Source organism: Choloepus didactylus, chromosome 18 (genome assembly GCF_015220235.1).
Source record: "Choloepus didactylus isolate mChoDid1 chromosome 18, mChoDid1.pri, whole genome shotgun sequence".
NCBI classification, from domain to species: Eukaryota; Metazoa; Chordata; class Mammalia; order Pilosa; family Megalonychidae; genus Choloepus; species Choloepus didactylus.
Window position 1 is genome coordinate 70,623,122 of NC_051324.1, and position 15,142 is coordinate 70,638,263.

Below are 15,142 nucleotides of genomic sequence, written 5' to 3' on the forward strand. Positions count from 1 at the left end.
CTCCTGCCCTCCGAGAGGGGCAGCACTGTTGGAAGGCCAGCCAGGGGTGGGGGGCCATGAGATCTGGACCAGAGTGAAGTGAAACTGGAGAAAGGCCCAGCCAGGCAAGCCACTGCACCCTGCTTCTGGACCCTTCTCGAGTCTTCTCAAGCTCACTCATGGGGCAAGCCCCTCCTCCTGTTGAGCAGAACCTGAGGCTGGTTGCCCCTCTCTTCCCCTCCATTTGCCAGGCCTCGGTGCCCTCAGAAGCTGGCAGTGTCCTTTCGGTTTTGTTTCCAAGACTAGGCCTGTTGGAAGCCCCCCGGCTCCTCCCACTCTCACCCCCTTCCCCTGCCCACCTGCGCTTTCCCAGGCTGGCAGGGGAAGCCCCTCGCCGGCCCCAAGTGGGGAGGACTGGGGGCCAGGCCTCGTGCTGGGGACGGTACGTTGTGAGGGGCAGAGCGGCCATGTCCGGGCGCGGGAACGGTGGGGGCTGCCTGGGCTGCTTGGGAGTGTTGTTCCAGGCCCTTCCGTGGGCAGAGGGGAGGGCCGGGTGGGACGTGCTTTGCCGCCCGGCAGGCTGCCCCTCCTGGCAAGCTGGGGAGTTTGGATTCTAGGGAGCAGGGAATCTGAGCTGCCCGCCGTGACATTTCCCAGGCAGGGGTAGGGCCTGGGTGAGAGAAACAAGAGCCCGCAGGAGTGGGGGTGGGGCGGGGGTGCCCGGCATGGGGGTGCCAGCAGTCAAGCTCCTCTTTCTGGCTCCAACCAGAAGCATTTTGCACAGATTGTGGGGATCTGCAGGCCGGGGGGAGCCCCCTCGATGTGGGAAACACCCACCCCAGCCCCTGGAGCACCCAGCCAGCCCCCACTGGGACAGGGAGGAGAAACCCCTTTCTGGGCTGTTTCCTGCCACTTTGTTTCTTTTCCTGTGTGATTGTGCCGCCCCCTCTCCTCTTGACCCAGACATCGCTTTCCCATGGCAGGGCTGGGGGTGGGGGGAGCCCCAGCTTTGAGTCTGACCACTCATTTCCTTCTGCACAGGGAGCCCATGAGAACAGACCTGAAAGGCAGAAAACTGCCGTGAAGATGTTAGAGTTCTACAGGCTATGCAGTGAGGGGCTACTTGCACTTCTTATGGGGTGGGGGGACACCCCTGAAATCTAGCTGAAGGCCTAAGCTCAGGAGACTCCCAAGTCCCTGGGGTGCTTCTCTGAGGGTTGCTGTGAGTGGGGGCTGGTCCCCTTCTGCCAGGGCTGCCAAAGAGATGGGCCTGGCCTTTGGGCCCAGCTGTCTCTGGAACCACCCATTGGAGGGTCAGTGGCAGAGGACGGCAAACAGAAACCTCCTCAGGTGGCTGAAGGCTGGAGGTGTCTGGCCGGTGGCACCGCTCCCACAGGGCGCTGTGCCAGGAGCCGGGAACTGCCCTGAGCCAGCAGTGGGTAGAGCCTCTCCAAGGTACAGCCTGCGCCCGGATGCCACAGGGCCTGACCCAGCCACGGCACCCCAGTGCACAGGTGGCCTCCAGGCCAGAGAAGGCAGCAGCTCCCGGGGACTGGCCGAGAGCCGGCCCCATGCAGGCCAAATCCATCCCCAGAGCCAGGCCCGGAGCCCAGGTCCTGCTGAGCTGCCCTCTCCGAAGCCCCACAGCCTCAGGAGAATGGCTTCATTTGCTCCGGGACCGTGACTCAACCCTCAGGCTGAAAACCAGACCCTGCTGCAAGAGAAGGGCTGCCAGCTGGACTGGGGCAGATGGGCAGAGAAGCCGCACACAGCCTGAGCTTCGTCCAAAATTTATATTTATTTATAGCTCTGTTCAGTGGGCAGTGGTGGACCGCGGACCCCGGGTGGGCTCCTCGAGCCGCTCATCAGGAGGCATGTCCAGGTGCATGCCGAGCCCTGGAGGGCTGCGTGCAGGCAGGTTTGACTGGGAGAGGAGGCCCACGGAGGAGACGGGTCTGTCCTTGCGTTGTCTTGAGGAAGCTGCGAGGCAAGCTGGGCTGAGGCCACTGGGCCTCCCCCGCCACACCCACCCGCTGCCCACCTGCTTGCCCAAAGAAAGCCCAGGGACCCCAGGAGCAGCTGGACTGGACAGGGGATGGCCCCAGGGCTGGGGTGTGTGAGGCTCCTGGGCAAACAGCGAGGGTCTTTATGGATTAAAATAATAAGCTGTCCTTCGGGGACACAAGTCTGTCCCTTGGTAAGTTTCCTCCATCAAAACACGGACATTGCTGCAGAGAGGCACAGCGGTTTTTGCTAGTAATAGTGTAACAGTAACAGGAGCACACAGGCCATGGGTGCTCAAGAACACTGCGTTTTCTCTCTTCCTCTCCCACCCCATCCCTCAGCCCCCAGGCCCTTCCTCTCGCCAGGAAAATAAAGGTGCACATCAGCCATGGGAAAGGGGGGTGGCAGGGCAGCAGGGAGGGGCCCAGGGCAGGGCTGAGGCTGTCCAGGGGGACGCTACCCGGGTTGTTGCCAGCCAACAATTGTGCGCTTTGAGGCCGTGACAGCAGCTGGTTGTTGTCACCGAGGGACTGCTGCTGGTGCCCCTGGGACCGGGACTGCTTGGACTTGTGCTTTGCAACCCCTGGAGCTGATGGGGGACAGAGGGGAGGGTCAGTAACGCAAGGCACCAGTGACAGCTCTGCAGGGGCCTGTGGGCTGGGGCTCTCAACTGGCCTTGGCTGGGTCCCTTCTGGGCCCGAACATGCAGATGTGCCCCTTGTAAACAGTTCATTCATGCACTTGCCTGTCCATCCACCCATCCATCCGTCCGTTCACCCATCCACTCACTCCAGGACTCTCTGAGGACTGACACACATTGGCCCTGGCCAGGGGCTGGGTGAGTTCTGACCCGGGCCTTCAGTTCAGGAGGGGAGCCAACTAAGAAAGGCTCACGCAGAGCTATAACATAAGAAGGGAAGCAGGAGGTAACATGCCGTGAGCACTGGGGACTGTGAGATCATACAACAACTGCGGGGCCGACGAGAGGGCATTTTGCTGAGTCTGACGAAGGGGGAGGACGGGCCGTAGGCAGGCTGTGCCAAGGCCGAGCAGGGTGGCATGGCGGCTGCCGCACTAGGGTGAAGGTCGCCAGCAAAGAGCGGGCCGTGCTGTCCTGTCTGATTGGCTGTGGCTGCACAGCTGTTCTCCACTTGCAAGCACTTACCTGGTGGCTTTTGGAGACCTGGACATTCAGGTCCGGTGGCCCAAAGAGGGGCCTGGCCTACCAGGAGCTGGACAGTCCCCGCAGAACCCAAGGAGGAGCCCGAGAGGGACACTCACTCTCTTTGCACAGGATGCCCGGCAGCCTCATGTCCATCCGTCCCTTGTAAATATGTCCATCCAGGCCCAAGATATCCACCTCGTCATGCTGTAGAGAGGGACAAACCTCTGTTCCCATGGTAGCGCCTGGCGCCTTCCCTTCGGGCCTGCCTCAGCTGGGCCAGGGGCTCAGCTTGTCTTCTCTTGACTCCCATGAACCCTCCCAGGGGGCTCTTGGAGGCACCGGGGCAGAGCGACATGGTAAAGGTGCCCTGTGGGCAGGTGGCCCAGGTGGCCTTCCTCCCAAGGGAGGAGAACGCGAGGGCGGGCTTGGCCTGGTCTGGGAAACCGCCTCAGGATGGAGGGCTGCGTGAGGGCCTCCTGGTGGATTTCCCTGAATGGCCGGAGAATCTCTGGGGTCCTGGGGGCCCTCTTCTCTGACCCCCCTCCCCCAGGCAGCCCCAGTCCCCGACCTTCATGGCAATTTGGATCTCTTCGGTGGGGAGCAGGCCCGGCGACAGGTGTGGCAGGCGACTGCGGCGGTAGGGGTAGGTGAGGGTGTGGCTGCCCCCGCAGCGCCGCGGCACAGTCGGGTAAGTGTAATCGGCCATGTCTGTCATCCTGCGACAAGACAGCCCTGGCGTCACTGGGAGCAGGTCACCGGGAGAGGGACGGGGGCAGGGGCACGCCTGGCATGGGGGCCGGCTAGAGGGAAGTGGGTGGCTCTCTCCAGGGGTCTCTGGGAGCCAGAGCAGGGGCAGGTGGGCCAAGAGCAGGCAGGCGGGTGAGCAAAGCCACCTCGGGGCCAGGTCTGCTTGCAGACTGCACACACTTATGCACACACACTCACACACATTCATATGCACACTCATACTTGCACACACGTACACATTTAGACACACACTCATACACTTACACATGTACTTATACATTCATAGTACACTTATATATACACATACACATTCACATACACAGACACACAGGCTCACACTTGCACACACATTTGCACACACATTTACACACATTCTCACATATATACACGTACACATACACATCTACACTTACAGTCACACATACATAAACACACACACGCACACACTCGTACACATATGCATTCATTCATGCACATATTCGTACACTCACTCGTTCACTCCCCCAGACCCCCCACTAGCCCACAGCCTAAATACACCTTAGCAAACACACAGAGCAAACCGAAGCCCCCAGGAAGCAGACTGCATTCCATCCTCCAGGTTCTGTCCTTCATCCCAGGCCGTAGGGAGTAAGCTAGATACACACAGGCTCCCCCCCACACTCCTCGCACACACTCACAAACACACTCCCTTCCTGATTCCTCATTGGGGCTCCCGCCCGCAGTGGGGTGAGGCATTCCGGGGGCCACACGGGGGTCTCCAGCCCGTGCATGAGGGTGCACACCCTGCTCCAGCCTCCTACCGTCGGTAGCAAGGGGGGCCGAGGCCCTGGGCCTGCAGCAGCTCGTGGATCATCTGGCTGCTGGCCTTGACCGAGCCCCCGAAGTGGATCTGCACCTTCTCGATGTCCGTCAGCATTTTGGAGTGCATGCTGCGCAGGCGCCCCACGCTCCGCTCTATCTGGGACAGGTCGCCCCGGGGAAAGGCGCCGCCCAGCTTCAGACTGCGGGGGGGGGGGGGGGGGCGGCCTGTGCAATCAGACGGGCGGGGGGTGCCACCCACCCGAACCCCTGCCGTTCCTTCACCAGACCCCCAGCGGGGCCCTCCCAAAACCCCGTCCTCCAGCTCCAGGCCCCTCTTTATGCAGGAGCTCGCTGAGCGGACAGCTGGGGGTCACGGCTGAGCCTTGGGCACCGCCTCACTCCCCCACCCCATGCCCAGGCAGGAGCCCTCCGAGGGACCCTCTTTCCCTCCGAGGGGAATGTGCAGACAAACCGGATGGGGAAATGCTCCCCAAAAAGCAGTTTGTGGACCATCGTGACTGCTGAATCCCACCCTCCAGAGGTGGGGAGGCAGCAGATAGCGGGGCAGGGCTTGAGAGAGGCTGGAGCACCCCCAAAATGCACACTTCCCCTCCAGGCACTGCCGGGACCCTCCCCTCCTTCCTCCAAGGCCAGGTTTGCTGCGGAGATGGCCGAAGGTGCAAGGGGTGAGGAGGTACAAGAGGTAGAAGGGCTCAGGGGTGGTCTGTCCCCTTGCCCACGTCTCATCAAAACTCCCAAAAGGGACCAGAAAGGAAGGTTATGCCTTGGCCTCTTCTCCCTCATGACGCCCAAGCCCTGGGAGGAGCTGAGAATTAGTTCAGAAATGGGAACAGGGCCCTCCTCCCAGCCGTGAGGACAAGGGGCCTCGGCACTGCTCCCAGGGCTGCCCCCACATCTCCAGCCCTCACCCAAGGCCCTGCCCTGGCACTCCGCGGCTCATACTTGCGGCTCTGCTGCCGGACCTGCTCCAGTTCGAAGACGGTGTAGGGGCGGCTGGAACGGTGCCCGGGCAGGGCCGGGCCCACAGGCATCACTGGGATGACTCTGGGCAAGGTGAGGGAAGGGCTGGGAAAGCACCCAAACCCGCCGCCCACTCCCCCCTGTCCACCTGCTCAAAGAACCCTCCCAACCGTGGGCGGGGTGGTCCCCAAGCTGGGCACCAGTGTGCAGGGCAGAGAGGAGGGGAGCAAACCAGGGCATGCGGGAGTGGACCAGTAAGAGCAAAGAGAAGGAAAGGGAAACCGTTGGAGGCAGGGAGGGACGGGGGGAAATCCAGCCCTGCTGTGCCCGCCCCCCTCACGGCCACCGGCTGGGACCCCAAGGATGCACAAACAGCGGGGCGAGGTGTGGGCACGCACTGTCCAGTCAATGGTGTCTCCAAGGGCCGGTCACAGGAGAGGCAGTGGAAATGCACCAAGAGCTGCCTGGTAGGAGGGAGGCACACGGGGGTGAGCGCCCTGCCGGAGCCAGTCTGGAACAAGAGGGAGGAGCCCCCAGGAAGACATGGCCCTTTGCAGGCCAGGCAGCTGGAAGCCCGGCCCACCCCAGAGTGGGGGCCCCAGGCTAACGGAACTCACTGGCTCCTCCACCTGCCCGCTTCCAGGCACCATCCCAGGCCTCACGCCCACCTGTCCCAACCCAAAGCTGGCAGGACTCCCAAGGGTCCCGGGGTGGGGTGGGGGCTGCCCGGTGCAGGCCTCGGGGGCCCCCTGGTGGCCAAGAACGGAGGGCTCTGGACGCAAGCCTGCCAAGGCCAGGTCCCCCAGGGGGCCACCTGAGCTCCGGGGACTCGGTACCCCTCCATCTTCCGGGCTCACCTCCGCATGGCGGCTGCCTCGTCCGCTTGGTAGAGGGGGGAGCGCTCTTTGAGCTGCTGCCTCAGTGACTTCCACCGGTCCTCCAGCAGCTCCTTCACCGGGTCCAGCTCCAGGCGGTCCAGCTGCAGCGGCAGGGGCACCAGGGGAGTGCTCAGAAGGCAGGTGGGGGGCAGGAAGTGCTGTCCCCATTGGGGGACAGGGCCCAGGCCCGGGCAGGAAGCTGGCAAGGGAGAAAGCCCCCCGCCCCGGGGCAGAGCCTCCCTCGGGCCCCCACCTTGCTGTCCATCTCCGCCAGGAGCTTGTCCAGCATCTTCTGCCAGTCCTGCTCCTGCCCGCTCATCTTGGCCGCCAGCTCCTGCATCATGTGGTTCAGCTGCTCCGTGGTGGCGTCGAACTGGACGCGGCTCACTTTGGCCGCCAGGGCGCTCTTGTCGGCTTTCTGCCCCGAGAGAGAGGAGGAGGCGCCCGCGTGGGAGCCGAGCCACGCAGATGCCTGTTCCCTGGCCACTGAGCAGCCTTCCTAGAGCCCACGTCACACACCCCCACCACCGACTTTTCCAAAAAGCCACCAGCGAGGTCTTCCTGGGACACGGGGGGCTCACGTGGACCTGGTCCTACCCCGTCGATCTCCACGTCCAGGTGCTCCCTGTTGGCTTTCTCCCTCTCAAGCTTCTCTAGACCCTGGTACAACACCTGGGGGCCGGGAGAGCAGGGAATAAAGAGCAAAGAATGGGGCGGGGGGTGGGAACCAGCTGCACCCCCTGCTCCCCAGGCGGCCCCTCACGTCGATGTCCTTCTGCTTCTGCCGATGGTCCTCTATGAGGTTGCTGGTGGTGATGTTGAGCTTCTCGCAGTCGCCCTGCACCTGCAGGATGGTGCTCTGGACATGGCCCAGCAGCTCTTCATCCTGCAGCAGGCAGAGGGGACAAAAGAAGGCTCTCGGAGCTGCTGGGGCGACCCCCTGCCCCATAACCCCGATGGTTTTGCTGCCCTGATAATGGGCCCTTAAATCATCCCGGCAGGTAAACTGACTTCAGACCCCAGCTGGCTTTCGTGTTACCTCCACGAGCTCTCACTGGCAGTGGGGAAAGCTCTGCTGCTCTTTCCTTGTGCCCACCCCAATGGGGCACTATCATCAGCCCCCACGTCCCCATGGACCAGCCCCAAGGGACCCTGTGCAGCAGTGGTGGTGTGTGTGTGTGTGTGCGTGCGCATGCCTCACCCTGACTCAGTGGGTTCCCGAGAGTTGAAGTGTGGGTTATAGAGTCTCCCCATCTCACCTGGGCTGAACCTGCTTTCCTGAGTCCCAAGAGGCCACGCTCAGGTGGCTCTTGCACCCACACCCAGCCTCCTGCCTCTCACGGCCCACCCTTCAGAGGGAAGTCAGGAAGGGCTCGTGGAGGGGTGTGCGAGGGGGTGGGGGGCTCACTGTCTCCTCCAGCTACGCCGGGGTCCCAGCGGCCCACAAACAGCACTGCCCCCCACCCTCAGCCAGCACTTCCCCCAGGGCCCCCATTCCCAGACCTGGCTCCGCTGCTGCCCTGGCTGGGATCCTGTGGGAGGACCAGGGGCTTCTGGGGGGTTCCTGCCGAAGGGCGCCTTCCCTCGGGGACCTCTAGCAGCCGCTTCCTCTGGGCCTCAGGGGTGGTGGCTGCCCGGAAGGTGCCGCGGAGAATCACCTGGCTCTGGAGCTTGGCTTTCTTGGAGGGCCGGGAGGCTGCCAGACTGTTGACCATGTCCTGGAGCTGCTCGTAGCGCTGCACCAACGTGCTGACCTGGTGGCTCAGGTCCAGGCTGCAGGCGGGGCAGGTGGCTTCGGGGTCGATCTGGCTGGGCGTTGAGGTCGTGGGGGTCTTGGCGGGGGCCATGCTCATGGTCAGCAGCGTGGATGACGAGGTCAGCATGTTCTCAATGATCGTCCTGAGCTTGTCCAGCTGGGTGCAGGGGAGAAGCCAGGTGCGGGGAAGTGAGAGGTCCTGTCCCCGCCGTCTCGCTCCACGGGGCTCCCAGCTCTCCCCTGCTGGTGACTGTGACACAGGCAGTGGCCGCATGCTGGGCGCCTCACTGAGGCTGGCGCGCAGTAGGTGCTCACGTCTGCCCTGGGCAGCGTAGCATTAACACCGACCCGCGCCCTCACAGGAGGGAGCCCCCTGGACTTTCTCCAGGCCACCCATCGTCCAGGGCGAGACCCTCACTATTCTCGGATTCAGTCTCTGCGCATTCGCCTTCTCCCTGTAATGCGCCTGTCTCCCCCACATCGATACCCGTGGTGCTTTCGCGGCCATTCACAGACACGCACAGTGGCGAAAAACGCGTCGTGCACGTCCCCAGCGGAGGTCAAGTAAGGCAACGCTCAGCTCTCATTCTGTAAACAAGTGTCCTTTCCGTGGTATATTTAGTGCCACAGTTTGTGCATTTTTGTGCTCTTTGTGGGTGATTTCACTGTTTAAGATGGCCCTGCAGCGTGCTGCTGAAGTATCTCTATTCCTAAGTGCAGGAAGGCTGTGATGAGCCTGATGGAGAAAAGCTGTCAGGTCAGCTCCACCCAGGCGTGACCAGCAGTGCTGATGGCCATGAGTGCAATGTCAGGGAATCAACAATGTCTATTAGATAAGGTGTCTTTAAACAGAAACACACATCAAACAGAGTTCTGTATTGACCAGCTCACAGATACGCCCAGAGGCTCATGGGAACTTCACCCTGCATTTGCCCTGGAAGCAATGGTTCGCCAATTTGGTGCGACGGAGCATTACTGCCGTGAACAGTGACAAGTGACCGTCTCTCCTTTAGCTAAATCCTAAAGGGCTGATGTTCCTCCAGTCCGTCCATAGATGCTTCGAGCACCTGAGGACACAGAATAGTGCTCCACGCCCTGGGATGTAGAGGGTTGAGGGGCCCTCGTGTGTCTGGCCCCGCCTAGCATGTGAATAACTAACCATAAAGAACTGGTCAGTGCTAATATTGCCACGGGGCTCTTCCAGGACCCCTTGCACAGCCCTGCTGCTAAATTCTCTATCTCTGGTCCCAGTACGCCAACACAGATGATTGGTGCTTGTGCAGACACCTGGTTTAAGACAACCAATCCCCAAAATGGCCCAAGACCCATGACTCATTGCCTGGCTCAAAAAACAGGGCTGAACCAACCCAGGCCCTCCTCTCTCGGGCCCGTAGGGAACCTGAAGCTGGTAGCGGACGATGGAGCCAAAAAGACATAGCCGCCATTTTGTACCATGTGTAAGAGATGAGTTGATTGAGCATAGGATGGAGGGGAGATGGGCACGGGGAGACTGAGGGAGATGGGTAAGGAGAGGAACACAGAGGCAGAGAAACTCACAAAAACAGACTCAGACAGATAGACAGGAAGGCAGTGGTTTACCCCAGCTGCCTCCTCCCAGGGCCTGAAGTTCAGCTTTTCCCAACCCCTATACATGTCCACAGGCGGAAGAGCCTACGCTGAGGCCAGCACGTCGAGGGCCCCAGGACACAGAGGAATGGATTAACTCTCTCTAGAAGAAAGGAAAAGGCTTTCCAGATAAATGGACATTTGAGGGGAGCCTTGAAGACAAAACAGCAGCTCTCTGGGTAAATAAGGGATGGAAGAAAATTCCAGGGAGCAGGAATGTGTTCTGAGAAAGGTAGGAAGCCCGGGGGGCTGGAGAATTGGGAGTGTGAGAGGTGGTGCCTACGAAGGTGCCCAACATCATTAGCCATCAGGGATATGCAAATCGAAACCACCAGGACGGCTGGAATAAAAAAGATGGATATGAACAAGCATTGGCTAGGAGGCAGGCGGAGAAGTTGGAACCCGCCGGCATAGCTGTGGAAAACAGACGGACATTTCCTGGAATGTTACACAGTGACCAAATGACCCAACAATTCCACTCCTCAGTGTATACCCCGAAGAACTGAAAGCATAGGTCCACCCAGAAGCGTGTACACAAGTGTCCACAGCAATGCTATTCCCAAAGGAGGAAAAAATCTCAATGTCCGTCAACTGATGAATGCATAAAACGAATGAATTTAATTTTATGAATAAAATAAAAATCCATACAATGGTGTATTATTCTGCCATAAAGAGGAATGAAATACTGATCTATGCTACAACACAGATGACCCTTGAAAACATTATGCTAAGTGAAAGAAGTTAGATGTAAAAGGTCACGCACTGTAGGATTCCATTTATATGAGATGTGCAGAACAGGCAAAGCCAGAGAGAGAGCAGGCACATCAGTCATTGCCAATGATGGATGTAGGAGGGAATGGGGGGTGGTTACCACTGGGTACAGGGTTTCTTTCTCTTTTTAAAAATTTTTTTATCACGGAAACACACATATGACCTAACGTTTCCATTTTGATCACTCTCAAGAATACAATTCAGTGGTACTAGTTACATTCACCACGTTGTGCTCCCATCACCACCACCCATGACCAGAACTTTTCCATCACCCAAACAGAACCTCTGTACATACTAAGTGTTAAATTCCCTGTGGGGTTTCTTTTTGATGTGATGAAAATGTTCCGGAATTAGATAGTAGTGATGGTTACACAACTCTGTGAATATACTAAGAACCACCTTGTTCACTTTAAAAGAGTGGAATTGTATGGTATGTGAATTGTAACTCAGTTTTTAAAAATTGGGAAAAAAAAAGTTTAATGGCAGGTGAACAGGCCTTGATGGGGTGCCTTTCCCTGTGCCCGAGGTCTCAGAGCTGAATTTGGAGGAGGAGTGAATCCTGTATCTAGTCACCCATGATCAATACACACACACACACACACACACACACACACACACACACACACAGGGGAAGGGAGCTGGGGCCTGGTGTCCAATGAGTGGTGGGAGGGCAGGGCTACTCCACCGTCCCTAGCCAGCTCTGATCATGACCACAGTCTGGGGTTGAAGAGCGAAGAATCCTTACCTGATCCTGCAGGTAAAGGGAGGCTTCGGAGACCGAATGCTCCATGGTGACCTTGCCCCGCTCTTGGCTCTCCCTCAGCTCGGCCAGCTCCTTCTCGATGTCAGCCACGGTGACTCTGTAGCACACAACCGGAGACCTCCTGGCTCCCCTGCCAGCCCAGACACGAGCCCCGCAGAGCCGAGGCTGGGCTGTTGGGGATGATGGAGGATGCAGACAAAGGCTCTGTACCACCCTCCAGTAGGCTCCATCTAGGGAGCCCAAGACCCGGCCTCGGCCCTGGAGGTGGGAGTCCAGGGTGCTGGCTTGAGAGGCTTTTATGGGGGCAAAAGGAGGGGTCTTAAGATGCTCTAGCTAGCACTCAGCTCCAGCTTCCAACTGGGACAGAATCTAAGGAGTTTTGCTCTTCCTAGTCCTGCTGCAAGGCTGTTTGAGGAAACCAGGACACTTCCACCAGCTTCTTGGGTTAGATAGAGGCAATCTGGAGAGCAGACTCCATCCAGATCAAAGAAAGTGGTCAGTCCCATGGTATGAGTGAACCAAAGGCCACTATCACTGCCTTGGCCAAGAATATATGATGTAGGGTACCAGCTACAGTCAGCAGGGCGTTTTACCTGAGGATACCCAGCTGCAAGCTCAGCTGACCCGTTTTCATCTCTTTCCCTGTTTCTCGCAGCCCTTCACCCTCCAAGATCCTTTGCAGCCTGTCCAGCTACAAATCCAACAGAAGAGGAGGGGGTCAGGCAGCCTGAGTTCCATGCTTTCTAAGTGTGCTCCTGCAGCCCAAGAAAGCCTCTCACCCATTTCCTAATCCCAATCCTAATCTCTGACAAAAGCCACATTCCCCTACTGATACCAATCCATCCACCCATCCATCCACCCATCCATCCATCCATCCATCCATCCATCCATCTGTCCACCTAGTAGACACCCATGGATGTAGATAGCTGGCATTAAGAAAACAGCTGAAGCTCTACCAGCCCCTTGCCATGATTTCTGGCCCCAGAAAGACAGTCCTACAAGCTCAGCTCCAAGGATGCTCTAATGACAGTGGGTTTTTATTGGAAATAGCCACAGGTACTGAAAGGGGCTGTGAGCATCCATTTTGAAAATGAACACAGTGATATCTGAGGTGCATTTCCTATCGGACAGAACTGTAAAGATCCAATGAGATTAAAATGCATGTGAAAGGACTGGGCAATCCATCAAAATACAAATGGAAAGTGGGATCATTAAACAGAGGGCAAAGAAGGCTGACCTTCTCTTACTTACTTTTGCTTTTTCCTGCCGAACTTCTTTGGCCAAGGTCTTTACACTCTTCAGCTGTTCCTGAAGGTCAGGGGGTAGGGTCTTTTTAACTATGGGAAATGGAGAACTTATGGTCAGAGGGGTTAGATTTCCAGTGGCCTCTCCATCCCCATTTCCAGCCCCCACAACCATAAATGTATCCCAGAGAACAACAGGACATATCATTTCTCTTGCTTTTTCTGTTAATTGGGGAAGGGGATGGGAAGAAAGGAGGACTGTCCTTAGCCCATAAAAAAACCACCCACCGCTTGATGTCCTAAAGTGCTTTGGGACCACTGACCTACCACTTTCACCTACCTCTAAATCTTAATTATTCTCTCAGCCTAGAGTTGTGAATTGGCCGTGATTAGGCTTAATTCTCCAACATTCCTTCTCCCCATCCCAACACCACCACCACCCCAATGCTATTGTTTTCTCTTGTCCCAAAACCTTCTCCATGTACTATCCAGAGGGTCTGACAAGCAGAGAAGAACCTGCTTCATTTCTCTCCTGAGGTTGCTTCAATCCCACAGGTTCAATTCTATCCCTATCCCTATTCATTTGGACCCTGAAAGCTACAGAACCCAGAATGACTAAGAACGAGCACACTACTTTCTGGGACACTGAAAGAAGCCCAGCAGCCAGGAGTTGAGGTCAGGGGGAGGGAAGGAGGAAATCGACTTAGAACTAAAACAGTGATCTCCGCTGTGTACCCACCCATCAGTGAAAGCAGGTATTGTATCTTCTCCAAATCAGTTTGGCCAGCTTCCTCCTCATCAAGATCCTTCATCTGTTCCTTTAGCTCCAAATAGAGGCCAACAATCTCTCCCATCAGACGAAATGTCTCCACTGCCATGGGGAAGATAGGAGCCAATTTATCCAGCGAATTGCGTTGTTCACCTTGGGCTTCCACCTTTTCTGATGCGGTTTTGTAGACAAAAGTGCTATCTTGGTCTGAGCCAGTCTGGGCAGGAAACCGAGGTTGGCCTATTGCATAAGGAGCTGAACTTACCTGGCCCAGCTGATCTGCACTTGGGTGCCTTGAACCATGATCTTCGAGTCCCAAGTCTGCAGGGCCATGCTGACCTGGGCCAGGTGATACCGAATGCTGCTGGTCTAGGTGTGTGAAACCCAAGGATGGTGGGCCACGTTGGTCTGTGCCAGGTTGCACCAAACCTAGATGGTAAGTTTCTGGTGGTACCAAACTTGCTTGGTCTAATCTTGGTGAAATGAACTGTTGCTTAGCTAGAAGTGGTGATGCCTGGATATACTGGCCTCTGCCAGGAGATGCCAAACCATGCTGATATGGGCGTGATGATATTAAACTTTGAGAATCTATGTGTTGTGGTGGATAGCCACGAAGCTCTGGGCGTAATGGTGTCAAGCCTTGCTGATCAATTCCACCTGGGACCAAACCACGCTGATCTGCACCAGGTTGTAGGAAACCATGCTGAAGCATTCCAGGTTGCACCAAATCACTCTGAAGTACACCAGGTTGCGCCAAACCACGCTGAAGTGCACCAGGTTGCGCCAAGCCACGCTGAAGTGCACCAGGTTGCGCCAAGCCACGCTGAAGTGCACCAGGTTGCGCCAAGGCACGCTGGTCTGCGCCAGGTTGCGCCAAGCCACGCTGGTCTGCGCCAGGTTGTGCCAAGGCACTCTGGTCTGCGCTAGGTTGCGCCAAGGCACGCTGGTCTGCGCCAGGTTGCGCCAATCCACGCGAGACTGCACCAGGTTGCTCCAAGCCTCGCTGGTCTGCACCTGGTTGCGCCAAATCATGCTGATCCATTCCAGGTTGCGCCACCCTATATTGATCTGCAACAGGCTGTACCATACCACGTGGATATGCACCAGGTTGCACAAAGCCATGGGGAAATGCACCAGGTTGTACCAAACCACGTGGATAGGTACCAGCTTGCACCAAACCAGGTGGATACGTACCAGGCTGTGCCAAACCAGGTGTGTATGCACCAGGCTGTGCCAAACCACGTTGATCTGCACCAGCTTGGACCAAACCACTCTGATCCATTCCAGATTGCACCAAACCAAACTGACCTGCACCAGGTTGTACCAAACTAGGTGGATAAGCAACAGGTTGCACCAAACCACGATGATCTGTACCGGGTTGAGCCACACCAGATGGATAGAGAACAGGTTGCATCATACTATGCTGACCTGCTCCAGGCTGCACCAAACCATGTTGAGCAACACTAGGTTGAGCCAAACTAGGTAGATAGGCAACTGGTTGTACCATACCTTGTTGAGCTGCACCAGGCTGCACCAAACCACGCTTATATGCACCAGGCTGTACCAAACCGCGCTGATATGCACCAGGCTGTACCAAACCGTGCTGATATACACCAGGCTGAACTAAACCATGCTGAACTGCCTCAGGCTGTACCATA

General features: G+C 57.5%; 1 protein-coding gene across 1 annotated transcript; it reads right to left on the bottom strand.

Moving 5' to 3' along the window:
- Positions 1-1,791: 1,791 nt before the first annotated feature.
- Positions 1,792-14,601, bottom strand: QRICH2 (glutamine rich 2). Its single transcript, XM_037809050.1, has 16 exons — positions 13,455-14,601; positions 12,723-12,808; positions 12,065-12,162; positions 11,454-11,568; positions 8,214-8,468; positions 7,319-7,441; positions 7,153-7,227; positions 6,809-6,973; positions 6,535-6,656; positions 6,076-6,141; positions 5,660-5,761; positions 4,696-4,896; positions 3,717-3,864; positions 3,265-3,352; positions 2,444-2,572; positions 1,792-1,959 (listed from the first exon to the last, which is right to left on the bottom strand). Exons 1-16 carry the CDS (start codon positions 14,569-14,571, stop codon positions 1,793-1,795), a joined length of 3,057 nt encoding a protein of 1,018 aa, XP_037664978.1. The 5' UTR covers positions 14,572-14,601; the 3' UTR covers position 1,792.
- Positions 14,602-15,142: the final 541 nt, after the last annotated feature.